At 38.3% G+C, this 19,660-nt stretch overlaps 2 protein-coding genes across 2 annotated transcripts in view; one reads left to right on the forward strand and one right to left on the reverse strand.

The window, feature by feature from the left end:
* The window catches only part of becn1 (beclin 1, autophagy related), a 25,404-nt gene extending 17,947 nt beyond the window's left edge, over positions 1–7,457 (forward strand). The window contains exons 10-12 of the mRNA XM_060848649.1: positions 1,239–1,299; positions 2,320–2,462; positions 5,414–7,457. Of these exons, the coding sequence (XP_060704632.1) occupies positions 1,239–1,299; positions 2,320–2,462; positions 5,414–5,582 (373 nt within the window). The 3' untranslated portion in view covers positions 5,583–7,457. The remainder of the gene's footprint in view (positions 1–1,238; positions 1,300–2,319; positions 2,463–5,413) is intronic.
* On the reverse strand, positions 5,865–17,676 carry cntd1 (cyclin N-terminal domain containing 1). Its single transcript, XM_060848908.1, has 10 exons — positions 17,436–17,676; positions 16,550–16,752; positions 16,145–16,445; positions 15,836–15,911; positions 15,236–15,404; positions 14,970–15,132; positions 10,144–10,288; positions 9,188–9,284; positions 8,942–9,031; positions 5,865–6,035 (listed from the first exon to the last, which is right to left on the reverse strand). Exons 1-10 carry the CDS (start codon positions 17,674–17,676, stop codon positions 5,865–5,867), a joined length of 1,656 nt encoding a protein of 551 aa, XP_060704891.1.
* Positions 17,677–19,660: the final 1,984 nt, after the last annotated feature.

The raw sequence follows: 19,660 nt of genomic DNA on the forward strand, positions 1-19,660 counted from the left end.
AACGAAATTGACCTAATTGCTAATAAAACGTTTCAAATATGAGAAAATAAAACTGACAAACGAGAAAAAACTGAGTGTAGACTTCAGCATTTTTAAATAAGGAAATATAAAGATTATATTTCTGATCCCCATTTTATAATTTTTGCTTAAGCATTGCTTGATGTAATTACAGAACTGAGAATTTATTGCTAACATTGTTTTTTGCTAATTTAATTATTTAGTATTTACATGATGTTTTGGCAATTTTGCTATTTCATTATATTTAAATTGGCGTCTTCGCATTTCAGCTTCCTCTTTGTCCTTGAGATGACTCTCTGCTCAGGGATTATTAACATATGGGAAGTGGATTTCCCGGTCTTTGGAATTTGTGCCAGTACAGTAGAGGGTCAGAAACGTGCACAGAAAGTATGGCCTAATATCCCAAATATTGCAAATTTATTTTACTTGATGAACCTGTGCAGGGGTTACAAAAATATGGAGGAATATTCAGTAGGAGATGGATTAGGTCAGAGAAGGGATGACTCATTATTGAAGTAAATTAGGAGGTAGGAGATCATGCGATGGTGTCAAATTGGGATTGGAATCTGAGTTCTGACCACTTTAGTTTGGTCTGAGACAGTTGCCAAGAGGGTTTGATTTTTAAAAAAATGTTCTTTCTAGTGAGAAAATTTCAGCACATTTGACAATAGAGGTCAGACCAGGAGTTTGACTACATATATAGGGAGGGGAGGGTGAGAGACTACACCATCAGTGATGTTGAGTGAAGTATAATTGGATATGTGTGGAATTTTTGATGTGGTTTTAATTTACAAAGTGTAGGTGAGGAACAGGAGAATAGTGAATAATTCCTTTTGAAGCCATTGTTAACATTGTTGGTGACAGCACAATTTTCAGCAATTGCTACACATGTAAGAGTGAATCTAGGAGAAGGCTAGGGCCATTCAACTCTACCATGGAGAGGTGATTTTGGTAGTCTGGACTTTGGTCTAACACATTTTAATCAGTGTGTGGAAAATGAACTTCCACTTGAAACTATGCCCAGCTTTGTTTGTTATGTGTGATTGAAAGGGTTGAGAGTAATCTTTTCTGATGTAGAAGAAACAATTCTGTCATGAATGTTTTTCCCTTATCAATAAGTTCCAGAACACACCGATGTAAAGAATGCCTAAAAATGCAAAATATTTTAAATTGTCGAGTAATCACACATCTTATACAAAATATTTTCTCTGCTTTTATAGGTATCGTCTTGTCCCTTATGGGAATCATTCATACTTGGAATCACTTACAGACAGAGCAAAGGTCTGTACTGTGGTCGTAAACAGAGAAATGTCTTTGTGAGAATGTTCTCTTCTAGGTTCTAACAGTAAATTTAAAAATGCATTTTCTTTAAATGAGAAAACTGGCTTTTATCAAAATAGTTTTCAGGAAGACAGAGTATTTGGTGTATACAACTGTGTGTGTGTGTGTGTGGGGGGGGGGGGGGTTAGGGCGGAGGGAGGATCAGACAAACAGAATTAGGACCTGGGTTTCTTTGACCTTTTCAGAGACTTTGATTAGGATACTGTCTAGACCGCTGAGTTGAAAGCTTATGGCTACATATAAAGTTAGCATGGGATAATCTCAACAAATTTCACCCAAAGTGAACTCCACAGAGCAACTCATTTGATCTGAAGTTACAAGTTATATTTGGTATCTAAGATTACATTAAGGTATTTGGTTGAAGGAAATAATGTTTTATCCCATGCTGCAGATGACTGAAGTGTTTTGACATTAAAAGTGGAAAATAGCTTTCCACTTCTCCTATGCATTTTAGATATGTATATATTAAAAACAATAAAATTATTTCATGTGGGGAAATGTGCTAATATGTAAAAAGTAATTTTATTACTTTAGTTCTCTTGAATACACTTGCGTTTGTTCATTTGTTTTCTTAAATATTATTTTTACAAGAATTATTTGATGAGAGTTTTTCTTTGGCTTTTAGGTGATTGTTGATTAAATGGATAGTTAATTTTAAAAAAAATCATGGCACTGTCATTTGTAATGTAGCACAATGGACCATATGTGGCGAAATGCAAGTTTGACATTTTTTTCATTCTCTAGTGACTACTGAGTTTTAGTAGCTTCTTTGGGGGGGGACAGAATAATCCTAGGCTACCCTTGCATCACCTAGCAATCTATGCAAACCTGAATTCACCATTTTGTTTTTAGTTGCAGTTGTTGTAGGAAATGGGAGAAAAGATAGTGTTAATCATCCAAATAAATTAAGTATAGACTTGGCTTTTAAAAAACATTGTTTCTTCCAACATGGTCATATAGGAGCTGCCATTGTACTGTTCTGGAGGATTACGATTCTTCTGGGACAACAAGTTTGATCATGCTATGGTGGCTTTTCTGGATTGCGTTCAACAGTTTAAAGAGGAGGTAGAAAGAGGTGACACTGGCTTCTGCTTACCATACAGGTAGATTATTAAGTACTTCAACCTAGTCTTGAATAACGTAAGAACAGTCAAATATTTCTGTTCCAAGGATGATATGACTTAATTGCATTCATAAATTTTGAGTTTACATATTTAATACACGTTTTTATAAATTGTATTTTAATAAATTATCTATGCTGCATTTGGAAGAAAACATCAGAAATAAATTGACAAACACAAGTTCTTTTACAGAAAACATCTGATAAGTCATTGCGTTTGAGTGTGACTGATCCTAAACTCCTCTTCACATTGTGTTTTATTTAATTACTGACCCTCAAAACACTAACATTAATGACAATGATCCAAGGAACCAGGATTCTATTCCTATTGTATATAAAAGGGGAAACACTCAATTTACTAGTATGTTGTATGCCTGTTAACTTTGGGCATATTTAGCAAATTACATGCTATTTTTGGGGTTATCAGTGTTTGACTACAGTATACAATATGATGGCCCATTCCATTGCTCAGATTTATTAATGCTGTAAAATTAGGATAACCACCTTGCAAATATGGTATATATAACTGCTGCTCATGATGCAAATAAAAATCTCTCTGGGATTAATTTTTGCTTTACCTTTTACTTTGGAGGAAAACTAATATTTCAGCAATTACATCCATTTGGAACTTTTCAAAGTCGATGCTTTGCAATTCCCCTTGCCTTGCCTTCAAATGTGACCATACACCCATCTCCTTGGTAATCCCTTATGGCATCTCCACTGAGGATCCTCTCTCGTAACTGTAAATTTTTTTCAAATTACTACTATTTTGTACGCAAGTACTGTATACGATCTAAAAGATGTGATAAATTTGATATTTTATAGTCAGCATTGTTAATGACAACAGTGGGTGGCCAGCTTGAATTGCCTTTCCTTCAGCCACAAAGAGGAATAACCCCTATTCAGAACTTGATGCTTTTATATCATTTTATACTATAGTTACTTCAGTAAATCAGACAAAGAAATAATCATTAAACTAACCAAGTTAGCAAAAATACAAAATAGTTTGAGTGTTCAATGAATAAAAGTGAAAAATTTGAGTACAGATAAAGGTGTCTTGATTCATTTGTACGTAAGCTTGGTGAGAGGGGACCTGGTTTGGTTTGGTCTCCTTATCTGGGAAATAATATAATTCCCGTAGAAGTGCAACAGATGTTCACCAGATTAATTCTTAACACGGTGGAATCATCCTATGGGGAGAGACTTGAGGATACTGGTTTGCATCCTCTTAAGAAGTAGTGATTACAGTTTATAGTACACCTGTACAGAAGAAGACCTCTTGGACCATGTCTGCATCAGCTGAAAAATGAATTAGAATTCCCTTTAGAAGTCACCATTTACGGCACCATCTTTGGTACAAAGGTACCTAGGTACAGATACTTAAGTACAGATCCCTTGATATAAAATAGAAAAATTTAAGAAATAAGAAGTCCAGCATAAGATTAAAATAGAAAAATAAAGAAATAGGATGTCTGTAATCATGTATTTCTTATCAGTCCATGCCAGGGCCCTGCTTCAAGTCCAAACCTATTTTATATGAGTATGTTGAAGTTTCAAAAAAACAAAAGAAATAACTGCCTAGACAAGCTCTTGGGATCAGCCAAACAGTTTTATTCCACTTTCCAGCAGGATAAACAGTTCAGGTGCCTTATGCAGACACCTTTCAAATGCGATAAGGGCGTTTGTCTTGAGCCTTTCAGGCCATTTGTTTCCTCCTCTCCCTTTTAATCTGTCTATCAACATCACTGAAGCAGTCCATGTCCAAATGCGGCAATAGCTGGATAATATCCAGGGTTCAGCTGAAAGGTGGAGAGTAACATTCATGACACTTAAGTGCCAAGCAATGACCATCTCCCATGGAACAGAATTTAACTATCTCCCTTGACATTCAATGGCATTAACATCCCTGAATACCCCATTGCCAACATCCTGGTGGTTATCAGAAAATGGACTGGATGAACTGTGTACAGTGGGTAGAAGAGCAAGTTAAAGGCTAGGAATCCTGCAGTGAGTAACTTACCTCCTGACTGCCCAAAGTCTATCCACCATTTACAAGGGACAAGTCAGGACTGCGATGGAATACTCCCAACTTGTTACAACATTATTCAAGAAGCTTGACACCATCCAGGTCAAGGCAGCCACTTGACTGGCATTGCATCCACACTCCCCACAACAGACACTTTAGCAGCAGTGTGTACCATCTGCAAGGTGCATTGCAGAAATATGCCAAGCCTTCTTAGATAACATCTTCCAAACCTACAACCAGGGCCAGCAAATACATGCTAACATCATCATCTACAGGTTACCCTCCAACCCACTCATCATCCTGACATGTAAATATTATAGCTGTTCCTTTCAGTGTTGTTTTTCAAAATTGCGAAATTCCTTTATTGATGGTATTATGGGTCTATCTACAGTACTTGGATTGCAGCAGTTCACCATCATAAGTACTACTAGGGATGCACAAGAAATGCTGGACCTGCTAACAGCATCTACATCCTAATAGTAAATTTTTTTTTTTAAAAATCCTACTAAATATATGCCCGAGTCACTAGCTTCTCTTCATGATCTAATTGACATTTATCAAAACTCTTAGAGTCAAACAATGTTTCCCTTTTGGGGGGTCTAAACTAGGGACACAGTCTCTGAAGGACAAGTTATTCTGAATGAGACGAGGGAGAACTTCTTCCATGAAGGTACTGACTCTAAAATAATTCAGAAACCTCAGAGGGCTGTGGAAACTGAGTATATTCAAGACAGCGTTTGATAGATTTTTAGATGTCAATGATATCAGGACGTGGAGAAATCATACAGAAGTAGTCAGCCATAATTTAGAATTGTGGAGCAGGCTAGATGGCCGGCTTCAATGTTCTTTCTTACTCAACTTAAAACTGAATTTAAGTAACTTTTTTGTAATACTTTTTTGCTGCATAGAATGGATGTGGAGAAGGGAAAGATTGAAGACACAGGAGGAAGTGGAGGATCTTATTCTATAAAAACACAGTTCAACTCTGAGGAACAGTGGACAAAGGCACTCAAATTTATGCTCACCAATTTGAAATGGGGGCTGGCATGGGTGTCTTCTCAATTCTATAATAGGTGATTAAATATTATTTCCTTGTTGAATCCATACTGCATTTGCTGAGCATTGTTCCAAGGTTTCATCCAATGTTATTGCCTGTCTGAGGTGATTCACTGTGCTTATATGTATGCTTTCCTTGAGAAATAAACTGTAAAATCATCAAACGCGACAAACTGGAGAGGTGGCTTGCACAGTGGGTTAGATGTGGAATGCGAGCATTTCAACCATGGACCTAGTTCCAAACCTGACAGAAAGAAAGTTCGCTTTTAAGTATTGTGTGAAATGAGTTTGGGTAGATCTAGTCTAATTCTGAATGAACTGGCAGTAATCCAAAGTTGCTTTTAGTGGCAATCTCATGGCAAAGTCACAGAATAGCTGGTGAAAAATGGGGGAAGGAATGACACAGTGGTACTGAAACAAAGTGCTGTTTTTATCATTTCTAGCATGTATATCTGACTTGATGACACTCAGTACCTGAAATGGAAAGAGATCTGTTCTGCAACATCATTAATATCTCTCTTAACCTTGATAAGCACAAATGGAAAAAAAATACATACACAAGTCACTTTGTTTCTTGTTTTACTTTTTTTTAATTTGTGGTTGACATATGCCTGGATTTTGAGTGTAATATCCCAAATCACGATGTACTGCACCAACGCAATTGACTAATGTGTTTGAACAGACTGGAAAAATGTTGCTTTTTTAAAATGGATGCTAAATAATTGTAATATGAGTTGTGGAGGATTTCAGACCTAACATTGTTCCCTGTGATGTAACAGTTCAACAATGCCAAATTTTGATAGGCAAGTAGCTAAAGATGTTTGCTGTTAATCTACAGTTTGTTCATGCCTTGACCTCTGAATCACATTTGAGCATGTGGAGGTGAGACTTCATAAATACGTACATTTTGGCATCAAGACGCTTTTATTTCAATGCACTGCTTTGAGTGCTTATCACTTAACTTGCAGCTGGGCTGGAGTATGTTGCATAGTTTGGTTGGTGTGGTTACAAGACATTAAGAAATTCAATACTATGAAATACAAACAAGATGCAAGCAGTTTTTCATCTGAACCATGGGTTGACAATGCTTTTATCACACCAAAACACACTATTTAATAATGTGTGTGTATATATTATATATAGAAGTTTTATTTATAACTAATTTTGGCATGTTGTGCTACTGTTTGTCCAAGATGAAATGGAAACAACTTATTTTTATGCACTGGTGTTATGACTGACTGTAGACAAGATGCTCGTTCCAGTAGGGATACGACATTCACATCAAAGAATTAAATTTACAACTTAATCATTACATTATTTCCAGAATCTGACTTATCGTGGATATTGTACAAGAAGTATTATTTAGACCAGATACAATACGCTTCTGTGAAACAGTATATAATTTCTCAGTAAAACCTGTCCACTGATCCTGTTGTACACTTGGTCTAGCTTTGAAATGTATCAATTAGCTCCTTTTTATCTTGTATCACTAGAAAACAAATGAAAGCTCTGAAACTGATTCACAAAGTTAAATACATAAAATAAATTTGAATGCCTGTTCAAAGCTCTAATATACTGTCTTTGACATTTAATTAAAAGTTATCTAAACAGTTTGAATGCATTTCAGGCATTTCTTTGTTTCTATCATAAACCAAGATCAGTCTTGTGGAATTTGACCATTTGGTGACTAGAATCACAGTCAAGCTGTTTTTGTTATATCATTTATTCATATGAAATTTATCGATTAGTCATTGTTTATTCGGAAGCCTGCTGCGATTGTTTAAAGACAGAAGAAGGGTATGACATTGTGACAGGATTTGGAATTGCCTGCTTATTAACATCTTGACTGTGTCACATCTTGCAAGATGGGACGTGAAATAAATAGATTTATACACAGGTGCATTGAGCATTTCTTTTGAGACTGTGTGTGCGTTCCATAAAATAACAAAGTGAAAGATGAAAAGTTGAGCACAAAATTCAGTTTCTGATTAAAAATTTACTACAGTTCATGTCGCTTCAAGCATCTTTCTCTATGCAATGCAAAGCTATATGTTCCTAAAGTATGAAGACATTGTACCTATGCTACTGTTAATAACTTTAGCTATAGTTTATAGAATGAATGTATTAAAAGATCAGTCAAAAAATGAGGAAGAATAATGGAATTATCATCAAATTTGCTCTTGACATCATCTCTTTACCAAACTTTAAAGTCCTAGAGGACCATAGGGCTACTCTCTCATTAGAGAAAGACAACTGATGATGATTTAACCTGAGGGTCACTATGCATTGAGCGAGGTTGAGAAGGCAGGACCTTTGTGGTGTCTTGACTCACGTGGGAACTGAACCCTACATTACATACCAGCCATTCAGCCAAATGACCCCCATTGAGTAATTAAAGAACCACCACCAATGCCAAATGTTTTGAAACTTGTGATAATAACTGCATCTAAAAGTTTGTACAGTATTCCTTATTACAGAGAATTTAAATTAAAGCAGATTGATCGTTTTGGGTACTTCTCAATAAGCATATCACACACAAAAAAAAACCACAGTGCTTCCAGGGTATGACGTGATATTAGGAAAATAGTATTTTGTGGATGTCAACTAGAAGCTGTTTCTTATTAGGAAATAAATGATGGCTACCTGAGTTATATATTGTCTTACAAAGACTATGTTTTGTCATGTTGGATAAAGAACTGGGTTTTGAGGCATGCTGAAAAGGAAGAGAGGTGGAGATTTAAGAAGAGAATTCCTGAGCTTGGCTACTAAGTAACTGTAGCTGAAGGATGGCTGCCAATGGTGGAGAGAGAAAACTTGGATCTGGGCAGGAAGCCAGAATGGAACAGCATAGATCTTGGAGTGATAGGAAGGACTGAAATCATACAGAAATATGAAAAACAGCATTACACTATCCATTCTGAAGATTTTAATTTTGGTTTTTGCAAGTGTGTCAATTACATTATCTGTTGAGGTTTTATATGCTTCACCTATATGTTGCTATTGTTTCAATGGTAACTTAGCTGTTTTGATTTTGGCTTTAAAACTAATAACCAATTCCTCTATTTACAGTATTTTCTTCTCTGCATTTATTTTTATTTTTCTTATCTTCATATTCCTGAGGAGATTATAGAAAGCATTTAAACAACCCTTCATTTATGAAATTGATTTTAAATATTTAATTTAGAATTATTTGTGCTGTAATTTAGAATCATGTGCAGTATAAGAATAGCACTTAAGGTCAACATTTTTTACAAATTGTCTGAAACTGACTTTATATCTCTGATTAGTGACATGCAATTCGCTCATGTATAATTTACAAAATTACTGCACTGACAAAGTTCAATATCCATTAACATTGGAACCTATTTCAAATGACTTACTCCAGGAAAAATGTTGTTTAATATTATTTGAGAAAACTCAGAGATGCTCTCTTCTGTTACACCACTAATTGAAGCCAGCTGCTGCACAACCTTTTTTGTAAAGTAAAATAATAAAACAAAATTAAGATTTTTTTTGTGACAACCTAATGCTTATTTTCTATTAGAAAAAAGTTATGATTCTTAAGAATAAAAGACAATAGTAAATTCACCAATACAAATTATCAGTGCAACCACTATATTTACTACCTTGAACCATGGTGTGTAGTTCAGTATGAATGCACTTGTTCCAATGACCCCAACAGCTAGAAGCATGCAATCTTCCTTTACCGTCAAAAATTTTGCTCTATGATAAAGTCAAATATTATTTGATTTTGTGTTTCCCTGCGAACAAAGGGAACATCTGGATGACTTGCATAAATTAAAAATGCACACAATTGTTAGGTATATAGCTGCCTACCATTCTAACTTGTTGACAGAGTATCTCTGAACCACAGTGTGTCAACAAGGTGTTTTATCATGAGAGTTAATGCAATGGCCAATCATTTTTCTGTACTTGCAGTACTAGGGGTTTTGAGCAGAACTTGAGGTTTTTTTCACATTTTTGAAAAATAACTCATTAAGGAAATCGTATAGAAGTAATGCTGTGATGCAGATTTACACACAACTTCCATGCAGAAGTCTTACATTTTTAGACTTGTCACTAAACAGACCTGACCTTATTCTATGATTACCTTTTGAGTATTCTCAAAAATCTTCCAAATATTACCATAATTCTGAATATCCCCTTTAACTTATTTTGTACCTATGCGGCTTATTGTCATATCTCTAACTGCTAACATTTATAAGTACAGAATTAAAATGCTTATACTACCATATTACATTGGTTGTATTCAAAACATTGTACTCATCTGCTGCATCAGTGAAACTAGTAATCAAATGTAGAAAGCTTCTTTTGGCCAGGGGGTTGTTTTTACAGTATCAGAATGACTCAAACTGAAGGGAAATCTTTTCTGACCCATGATTTATAGCAAAATCTGGATTGAATTAGCCCCTTAGTATATGACTGATTTATTTTGTTGCAAAGTTTAATTTGAAGCTGCAACACCTTTTGTAAATAGTAAACCTCTGTTTACTTGAGTTTAAAAAACAAAAATGCTTTTTAAAAACAACTTGATTCTAATGTGACAAACAATAATACTTACCTTTGGAGTTCACTAGGTGTAGAATTTTCAATAGCAATTTTGAGTAAGTTTTCGTAAATGGTGTTTCTCATGAGATAAACAAATTTTAGCACCTTTAGGGAAATACAGTGTAGATACTTAACGGGAACCGATGGATCATTGTACCCTTTTCAAAAACAAAATCATAAATTAGTTATTTTGAAAGTAGCTTATACCGAAATCTAGTTGTTTAAACTGCACAGGAATGAAACTTAAAACAAGAACACGGATGTTGGAGAAACTAAGCAGGTTTGCCTGCATTTGTAGGGAGAAAGCAGAATTAATGTTTAGAGTCCAGTGCCTCATCAGAGGTAGGAAAAGGTGGTACTTATGCTAAAGATAAAATTGGGGAGGGGGGGGGGTGGTGAGAAGGAGGAGGGGGTGGGGTTGGGGGGATGAGAGAGGAGAGGTGAGTGGATAGGTGGAGATTGAGCAGAGAAACAGATGAAAAGGGTAAGCAGATAAAAGGTGATTATTGATAGTAGGCTTTTCAGTAGAGAACCTGAATAAGTGTTTATTAGATCTGAGAGTGGGAGAGAATTGGTAGAGTGTACTGAATGCAACACGTCTAATATGACAAAAGTTATTGAATTCTATGTTGAGTCTTAGAAGCTGCAGGGTCTCCAAGTCAAAAATTAGATACCGTTTTGAGCTTGCTCTCAGACTTGCTGGAATGCTGGTCTGGGAACATAATGATGTGTTGAAGTGACAGGCAACTGGAAGCTTGCGGTCATTTAACAGACAGAACGTAGTAGTTCTGCAGAGTGGTCGCCCAGTATATGTTTCATTTCTCCATTACACAGGAGACCACACTGAACAGTGAATACAGTAGGCTAGATTTAATGAAGTGGAGCTAAATCACTGCTTCACCTGGATACTGAGAAAGGAAGTAAACAAACACGTGTTACACCTTCTGCAACTGCATGGGAAGGTGGTGTGACAAAGTGCTGGAAATGGAGGATATGTGGACCAGGATGTCCCTTAGGGAACAATCCCTACGGAACGTGGACAAAAAAGGGAGTGGAATATGTGCTGGTCCTGACGTCCTACTTGAGAAGGAATGGTGGCTTACAATCCTTTGGCTGCAGAGGTTCGTGGAATAATAAGTGAAGACCGGGGACCCTATTGTTGTGGGAAATAAGGAAGGGGTGAAGGCAGAAGTGTAGAAGATAGGCATAAACAGCTAAGGGCCCTGTCAAACATAGTAGTGGGGAATCCTTGAGAAAAAAGGGTGGACATTTCTGAGACCCTCCTGCGGAAGGTGGTATCATAACAGCAGTTTTTGAAACTGGGACAATGGGATGGACTCCTTACAGAAAGCGGAGTGTGAGGATGTGTAGTCCAGGTAATTTTGAGAGTCAGTGAATTTGCAATTGATATCAGTTCTGGGTGTAGGTTTGCTCGCTGAGCTGGAAGGTTCGTTTCCAAACATTTTGTCATCAGTGAGCCTCCAGATGAAGCACCGGTGGCATGGCCCACTTTCTATTTATGTGGCGTCCTGTGGTGATGTCATTTCCTGTTCTTTTTCTCAGGCGATGGTAAATGGGATCAAAGTCAATGTGTTTTTTTAATAAATATTTTACTAAACATCGATATACAAAAAAGAATAATACCAAAAAACGGAAAGATACAGGCAGTACAATGTTGTATCTTGATCTGTTAGTAACAAACTACCTCCTATTCTACCAGAATAAATGTATCTACTTAACTTAAACTAAACTACAAACAAATTAAATAAATACTAAATTAAACTCAATTCAAATTAACTTAAATTATATCTCACTACTTTATTCTATTTCATTCATCATACCTCCACTGAGGTTCCCATCCCTGGGAGTATCCATATTCTTTTCCCCCAGCCTCCCCCTCTCAGGGCCCCACGGATGTCCAGACTGATTCCCATGGCAATACCACGGCCCTAATTAATATTCTGATAAGTCCGCATCAATATAATTTAGAAAGGGCCACCAAGTCTCGTAAGATTGCACCATATTTGTGAGGTCATCTTGGGGAAGCTGCTCCATCACCAGCCTCCACCACCCCATAAGACCTAATGGTTTTTCCAGTGTCCGAATCATTAAAATGTTCTTCCTCGCACAGTGGGTAAGAATGTTACACAATCTCTTCCCGTGTTTCCCCAGAGAGGGCAAATTTGGCAAACCCAGAAGAAGAAATACCGGATCCACGTTAACTTCAATCCCCAGGATGTCCTTTAGTTCCCTTACTATAGCACTCCAGTATTTCTGGATCTTACAAAAGGACCAGTAGCAGTGTGTAAGAGTGCCTATACTAATTTTACGTTTGGGACACCCTGGTGACACCCCTTTCTTGAACTTAGCTAGCCTCTCTGGCGCCATATCAGCCCTGTGTAACATCTTCAATTGCATGGCCTGCACTCTGTTACATAGTGAACTTTTCTTTATGTTTTCCCATATATCTTCCCATACTTCCAATGAGATATCCTCTCCTAGCTCTCGATTCCACATCCTATAGAGTCCCTCCACGTCCCCTAAGGCATGCTCTTTCTGTAAATGATAAAAAAGTACTAACTGAAAGAGCGCCCATACATAGGAGCACTCTTTTTTTCCACATCTGACTTTAAAACTGAGCCAGGAGCGTGTATTTCTATATATAATCCCTTATCTGAAAGTACCGGAAAAGGTCCTTATTTAGACAACCCATATTTGAAACTTAGCTGGCTAAATTACATCAAGATCTCCCCCTTGAATATATCTCCCAGACAAGAGGTTCCTTTATACTCCCATTACTTAAAGCTGGAGTCCATTGCCCCAGGTTTAAATCCTTGGGCTCCCACCAAGGGGGTAAATGGTGATGTCTTACCTCATTATTGCCTTCGTCTTGCCTCATTATCCTCCAAGCTTTTGTTGTCTTTAAAATGATTGGACTCTTGTACTGCTTGGTCACGAATTTCATCTTATCCATAAATAATTGATTAACTTGGGGACATCTTGACCACAAGGCTTCAACGTCAAGCCAAACCCAAATTCCCCTCTACCCAGTCACCAACATATACTACCAGGGCGCTTATTTGATATTTCTGTAAGTCCGGAAGATCCACCCCTCCCTCACCCTGCGAAAGCTGCAATTTGGTAAATTTAATTAGGGGACGCCTGTGACACCAAATAAAAGAACCTAGCCGCCACTGAGCCTTGATAATACTTGTCCAGGTAGCAATAACGGGAGCATTCTCATGGGATACAACAGGCGAGGAAGAACATTCATTTTAATCAGGGTTGTTTGGCCTAACCATGATAACGGTAATGGCTCCCAATGCTGCAAATCCTGTTTTTATCCTCTCCAGTAATTGTGCATAGTTAGCTTTATACAGCTGGTGGAAGGCTGGGGTAATAAAAACTCCCAATTACAAAAATCCTTTTGATGACCATCTAAGTGGGAACCGTCCTTCAGATCAGACACCTCCACTAATCCCCCACGGTTGATTCTATAGCCTGAAAAACTGCCAAATAAATTAATTGTTTGAATCAATCAAGGAACAGACTCCTCTGGCTTGGCCAAGAACAAAAACATGTCATCAGCATAAAGGGTGACCTTATGCTCCACCATTCCCACCCAACGCCACTATTTCAGGATTCCTCCTGATAGCCTCAGCTAACGGCTCAATGGCCAAGGTAAACAATAGCGGTGACAGAGGACAAGCCCTGTTGACTATCTCTCTCAATATTAAAGTTATCTGATTTAGTGCCATTTGTGATGACTGCTGTCTTAGGATCATTATACAATACAGCCACCCATCTGACAAAGGTCCCCCCCCAGACCAACACGCTCTAGGACCCCAAACAGTAATGGCCATGCTATCTGGTCAAATGCTTTTTCTGCTTCTAGGGAGATCACCAAACCAAGGATCAATCTTTGCTGGCATACCTGCACTATGTTCAGTATCCTCCTGATATTGTTGGAGGAGCTATGGCCCTTTACAAAACCCATCTGATCTTCTTTTATAATATGGGGCAACACATTTTCCAACCTCAGGGCCAGCATCTAGGATAGAATTTTAAAATCTACAGTCAACAGTGAAATTGGTCTGTGAAGCATATTCTTCAAGGTTTTTCCCCTTCTTTAAAATGAGTGAAATATTAGCCCTAAGAGAGGATGGCAGATAATCCTGTAAAAAGAATAGCTGTATATTCCCAGAGGTAGCTCCTCCAACACATTTATGATTTCCTTATAGAAATCACTTGGGAATCTATCTGGTCCCGGTGTTTTGCCACCCTGGAGTTGCTTTATTGCTGCTTGCACTTCCTGTACCGTCATAGGCGTATTCAATAGGGAAACCTGTTCCATGTTTATAGTGGGGAGATCCAGTTTCTCAAAAAAAGGACTGCATTCTCGCTGTACCGTGTTTGCCTCCCTCCGACCAAAATAACTCTGCGAAGTATTCCCTAAATCTAACAATGATTTTCTTCAACTCATGGGTAACTGTGCCAGCCTTCTCTCTAACTGACATAATAGATTGGGAAGCTTTTTTCTTCCTAGCCAGACAGGCCAGATATCTACCTGGCTTATCTCCAAATTCAAACAAACAGTCTCCACAACCCCTTCTTTTGAATAAATACCACTTGTGGGCTCCATCTCCACAACCCCTTCTTCAGCATAAATACCACTTTTCCTAGCTGCTGGCAGTTCTGATGAAGTCACTAGACTGCTTTCTCCCTAAAGATGCTGTCAGACCTACTGAGTTTTTCCTCCAGTTTCTGTTTTTGAGCAAGTTCATTATCTGTTTACAATACATTCAATTGTTAATTAGTGATTACATGTTTCTCACTCACCCATGACTTCTAATAGTATTTCAGTGTGAGTGAAAGGGGAAGGGACATTGACTTGAAAATTCAAAGTTTCAAGGACAAGCAATTCTGATTCCAGAAAGTCTTCTTTCTTATATGAGCAACCAAGTGACTGGAGAACCTTCAGGGCCATACTAATGTTGACAATCTGAAAAAACAAATGGGTTGCATTTGTAGTTCTGGTCAAACAGTAAGATGGAATTTGTATTTTACGTAAATGCAGGAAAGGATCTGATGATGCTATACTTTACCTGGTAATGAAATGACATTTTGCTTGCTATTTGAACACATGACATGATCCGTAGCACAAAATGCTCTTGGATTATATCCTGCAATTGTTCCCAACCAAGTTTTTCTGTACTTTTGTCAGATCCTGTGCAAGTAGATGAATATAGTTTTTCAATGTATCGAATCATAAACCTGTAAAATTAAACAAGTTATAGCTAGTCTCATAATAAACCTAATTTTAAAATTAAAGGGCCCTGCAATCATGCTTAATAATGACATAAGCTGTTGTCTTCTCGGTATTTTCCTCCACTAATAGTGATGATGCCAAGTAGGTGAAGTAGCCAATTGCACTCAAGTATTCTTAGAGCCAGTAAACCAGGAAGTGCCAAGTTTGTCCTTCACTCTTAATCACCTTTTAATACTGTGATAACAATGAAGCTTAAACATTGCACTGTATTTATATATTACGATGCCAACCACATCAAATAAAAAGCTAATTAGTAAACTGTTTATTCGTACAATTCTGGATGTGGACCATTGAATAGAAAAGATGTTTCCCCAGCCCTAAAATAATGGGCTTATTTTCCAAAACAAAATCACAAGGCATATTATAATTGTTTTACCTTTCCAATAGCTCCACAGCTTGATAACCTGTAACCTGATGAAGTCCCAGTTGTTCACAAAGAAGGAAAACAAATTCTGTGATATGAAATAAAATAAATAGTAGCAATAAAGTTACAAATTAATCGTGATAACAAGTATTACAAGTTTACAGTTGTTGAATAATGGGCTCCTGTGGCTCAATCGTTAGTGTCACTATCTCTGGGCTAGAAGGCCCTGGTTCCAGTCCCACCTGTGTCATAACATATCTGAACAAGTTGATTTAAAAATCTACAATTTCTGACTTTAAACAGATGTACGCGCACGCCTACCAATTAAGGTTGTTTTTTTGAAACAGCCTGCGTGCTGAGAGAGGTTCAGCAGGTTATTTTCATTCTCCTTGGCCACATCAACCAGAAACTCTTCCAACATCTCGGGGGTTACAGCGCTGAAGGACAGCTCTGGAGTATTTTTGCTGCAGCTCTGGCTTTCCTCTGTGTTTACAACCACCACTTTATTCATGGCAACACAACCTTTCGGCCTTCCTCGGGTTAAGTGCCAGTGATTGCGCAAACGTTGCAGGTCCCAAGGAACGCATCGACTTTGGGTTGTCACAAGACCTGGAATGCTAAGCTAGATTCGAAAGCGGGACATATTAAACGAAAGGACTGTCGAATGTGTGGTTCCTGGGAAGGTGCTAAAATAAGACAAAAAATGGCGTCGTCTCCCCAACCCACGTGCTTCTGGGTGGGGGCGGAGGTGGAAACAACTGTACTACGCCTGCGCCCAGCCGGCATACCCCGACTCCGCCTGCGCGTTGTGCCTCCTCCCGCTCCGTCCCAAACACCTGTGCCGGGAATACGCCTGCGCAGTGTCTTGGTCGCCGGCTTCTGAGCTCGAGCTGCACCCTCGTGCCGGAGCCGTTGGTCGTTTGATTTGGCTGCGGGAGGCCAAACAACCAGAACTCAAAACAACCCACTGGGTTATAGTAAAACGGGGGGAAAATGGATGAGCTTGAGTGTACAAACATAAAGCTTTCACGTACAAAACCTCAGGATGTCTGGAAATGCTTTACAGCCAATGAATCACGTTTTGCATGAGACTTCGCCGTGTAGCTATCCCAAACTAAAATCCATATTTCGTCAACGTTCACGAATGTAGTGAACAATATAATAATGAGCGGATTTCCCTGTGATGTTAATTGAGGGGTTAATGGCTAAGACACTGGGGATAATTCCCCTCTTCAAAATGGTGATGCCACAGGATCTTTTACATCTACCTGATGGGACCTCAAAATGTTGTCTGGCACCTCTGACCGTGCAAGAACCTGTCAGAAACTGGACCATCATGGTCGACTGCCTGTGGTCAAGTCCTGAAAATTGAAAGTGTAATGTGGGGCACAACCATATCTGGGTCTGCTCTAAACTGAATCAAACCTACTTTCGGAAATATGTGCCGAACTGAGAAACACACCTGCTTAATTTTCATACTGTTGCTTCTATATCAACTGATTCTTTAGATGGTTTCAAAAATACTTTGTTTTGAAGTTTTTCACCCTCCAAAAATGCAGCTTTTATATCAATTCATTTAGGTTGTCTGAAGTGGTCAAGTTCTGGAGTATACCTGAACCCAGAAGCTTGTGATTCGGAGACATGAGTTGGACCAACTGAGTCAGGAGTATATTTTTAAACACTAAGCAGATCTTAAAAGTTAACTTTTTTTCCAGTAGGGAATCCATTCTAACATCTGGATCACCAAGTTTCTCTTCAAATCCCCAAACCATTAGTCTGACTTTAGCTTTATTTGTCTCGTGGACCACATTTTCTACATGTAGCCATCTGAATGGTAAGGATGGCTGACTCATACCTGGAACTACAAACTTTTTCCAGCTCTCCAATTCATTTTGTTTAGCATCCTTATCAACTTCTTGAGAGTTATTAAAACATTTTGATTTTAAAGACTTCTACTTCTTGAGGTATTCCCTCACAGTTCCATTGTCCTTGATCTTGTTAAACCATAACCACAACTTGCTCTTCCATCCAGTTCTGAACAATTGTATAGAAGCAGTGTATTGTATTCTGTACTTTTGATTGTGGACTAAATTGAAAGAAAAGACAACCAAACATTGGAAGGAATTTGGCACTTTAAAGAAAATTACCAAAACTCATTGTGTGTGGTGTTTTATGTTGCTGCTTTGTTCATACCTGGGAAGATGTTGATTGATGGCACGGCACTATCATGTGCATAGACAGTGAGATTGGGCCAGGACCAGTAGATTGGTTTGTGCAATTGTAACTAGAAGTGAATGCCAATTGTCATCAGCCTGATAAGAACTCTGTAGTTCCTGCACAACTGAACAGCTTGTGGGTGTGAACAACATAGAGAGAAGCCTTCAGACTGCTGGAAGAGCAGGGTGTGTGTCTCTCTGCAGTAAAAATACCTGAAATCTGAAGGTTAGTTATTCTCTCATAATAGCTGATATAAACTGTTGCCTTTAACAAGTAACTTTGTAGGTAGTGTGCCAGTCACCCTGTGCATCCTGTGAAGAAATGGAAGAACCTGGAGAAAAGAAATTGAAAAGCAGAAATTCTTGGCAAGCCAAAGGGAACATCCTAACCAACTTTGTGGACAGATGCTATTGAATTGTGTTTCCCAGTTTTTCTTCCCTCCATCCATAAAACCAATGTATTTTTGTTTACCTGTGTCTGTCTGTATCTGTGTGTAGATGTTCGAAAAGTGGGTTAGATTTTTAGCTATTAGAGTAGATAGTTAATAGCTGTATTTGCTAGGGTTTTTCCCTGCTTTCCCTATAACAGCGGTATTCCTTCATTCACTTGCCTGTTCTGGTGCTGACTTTCAGTTATTGTCCTCTGGGCAAATAGTGAAATCCTGTATCTCTGTATCTTTTCTACAACCAGCCTTTCATCTGCTGCCATCTGGTCTTCATAATTGTCTAATATATGTGAAGTACATGGTGTCTCCTCACTTTTGACAATGTGTTCAGATTGTCTAAGTTTGGAATCAGTGCCACTTAACCTTGAAACTGAACAGTTTGTCCACCATGCTGTAAAATTTTATGCTTTTCCATCACTATTAGGTAATTAGGGCTGGGCAATAATATTGGCCGAGGCGAAAGTGGGTACTGCAGAGATGATGGTTTGGTGTTAGAGGGTGAGGTCATGGTCAAGGGGGGCGGTAGGAGGAGGTGTCTTTGAGTTGGCGCCTGGCTTCAGCAGTGTAGAGGTCAGTGTGCCAAACTGCCATTGCAGCCCTTCCTCATCCATTGGTTTGATGGAGTGGAGTCTGCACATTGGGAGGGTGAGAGGTTGGAGTGAGGGTTGGGGGGGGGGTGCGGTCAACTGTTTGAGACGGTTAATGCCTTGGTGGCAGTTGGAAATAAAGAGGTCGAGGGCGGGTAACAGACTGGCACGGGATGTCCATTGGCCTAGCCAGTGACACCCACATCTCATGAACAAATAAAAAAAATCTATAAACTTATTTTCCAATTTTCCTGCCCTTCTCATTTTGTATATACTATGTTGCCAGATTAAAGTTTATTTCTGATGGCCTTACCAGACTTGCTGAACTTTCTCTGAAACCTCAACCAAAATAAATGCCCTTCTCCATACATGCTGCACATTCAGGTGCACAGAAAAAGTGGAGCTAATTGTAATTCTACACTAACCTTGCCAGCGAAACAGTTGAGACTACCTCATTGAATATTTTTAAAGCAAAGATAGATAGATTTTTGAACAGTAAAAGAATTAAGGATTATAGTGAGTGGGTAGGTAAATGGAGTTGAATTCATGAAAGATTCAGCCATAATCTTTTTGAATGGCGGAACAGGC

Source organism: Hemiscyllium ocellatum, chromosome 32 (assembly GCF_020745735.1).
Source record: "Hemiscyllium ocellatum isolate sHemOce1 chromosome 32, sHemOce1.pat.X.cur, whole genome shotgun sequence".
Taxonomy (NCBI): Eukaryota; Metazoa; Chordata; class Chondrichthyes; order Orectolobiformes; family Hemiscylliidae; genus Hemiscyllium; species Hemiscyllium ocellatum.

Bases quoted from the DNA above. Each gene is read 5' to 3' on its own strand.
- cntd1 (XM_060848908.1), bottom strand. From the start codon at position 17,676: ATGAGTCAGCCATCCTTACCATTCAGATGGCTACATGTAGAAAATGTG. The intron at 15,405-15,835 runs GTAAAACAATTA...TTAATTTTACAG, and splicing joins GCTGTGGAGCTATTGGAAAG to GTTTATGATTCGATACATTG. The intron at 10,289-14,969 runs GTGAGTGAGAAA...GTTTTTGAAAAG, and splicing joins AATACTATTAGAAGTCATGG to GGTACAATGATCCATCGGTT.